The 865-nt window shown below is 70.3% G+C and overlaps 1 protein-coding gene across 1 annotated transcript; it reads left to right on the plus strand.

Moving 5' to 3' along the window:
• Positions 1-630: 630 nt before the first annotated feature.
• On the plus strand, positions 631-826 carry SETTUDRAFT_21861 (uncharacterized protein; the record flags this gene model as incomplete). Its single annotated transcript, XM_008030529.1, has 1 exon — positions 631-826. A coding segment is annotated over one exon (196 nt), but the record flags the coding sequence as incomplete, so codon positions are not given.
• Positions 827-865: the final 39 nt, after the last annotated feature.

Raw genomic sequence — 865 nt, forward strand, 5'->3', positions numbered from 1 at the left:
GAGGGAGAGGGAGGCGGCTTGGCGCAGCGTCAGTGAGGCGCGCAATGGCAATGGCTGGAGCACAGCCGCAGTGGCAGCAGTGGCAGAGGCAGAGGCAGAGGCAGAGGCCGCAGAGAACAGCGGACTCGGCGCAATTCGCTGGCTGCCGCGAGACACCAGGGGCGCAGCTGCAGCAGAGTCGCCCGGGGTACAGCAGCAGTCGGAGGAGAGCAAGGCATAGCCATTGGGCCCGTGCCTGCATCGCCTTGGGACGACGAGACGGCCAGCCCACCATTAGCCCGCCAAACGCAACCCATCGCGACACAACCCGTGACTCCTGACGACGACAACGACACCCACGCCGACGACGACAACGCTGTGCCTGCCTGCCCGCCCGCCTCGCTCCCTCTCTCAGCACCCGAAGCCGCGCCCAAGCTCGGGGCGGCCACCGCACTGCTTGCTGGCTGCTGGCTGCTACCCATCCATCCGCCAGGCGTCCGTGTCCCCGCAGCCGTTGAGTGCCGTTGACACCGCTGCCGCCGCGCATCCCATGAAGTAGCTCACCACGCGCCCTGAGCCGACTCCCCCGCCCCCCGACACCAACCACGACGACACGCACGACGACGACGACCCCCACGACATCCGGCCGCCATGGCCAGCCGGCCGCCAGGCGCGCCGTCTCCCAGCGACAACCTCATCGACTTTGACGACCACCAGCCCGCATACTCGTCGGGCCAGCCGCCGCCCGCCCCCGACCACGACCTCCTCCACCGCTACGACATCGACGCCTCGGATGCGCCGCCGCAGGGCCGGCCCTCGGTCTCGTACGATGACTTTGTCGGCGGCCGTCCGCGCTCCCAGCCAGGCCTGCCGGGAGGGCCTGGCG

Source organism: Exserohilum turcica (assembly GCF_000359705.1).
Source record: "Exserohilum turcica Et28A unplaced genomic scaffold SETTUscaffold_5, whole genome shotgun sequence".
In the NCBI taxonomy this organism is placed as follows: Eukaryota; Fungi; Ascomycota; class Dothideomycetes; order Pleosporales; family Pleosporaceae; genus Exserohilum; species Exserohilum turcicum.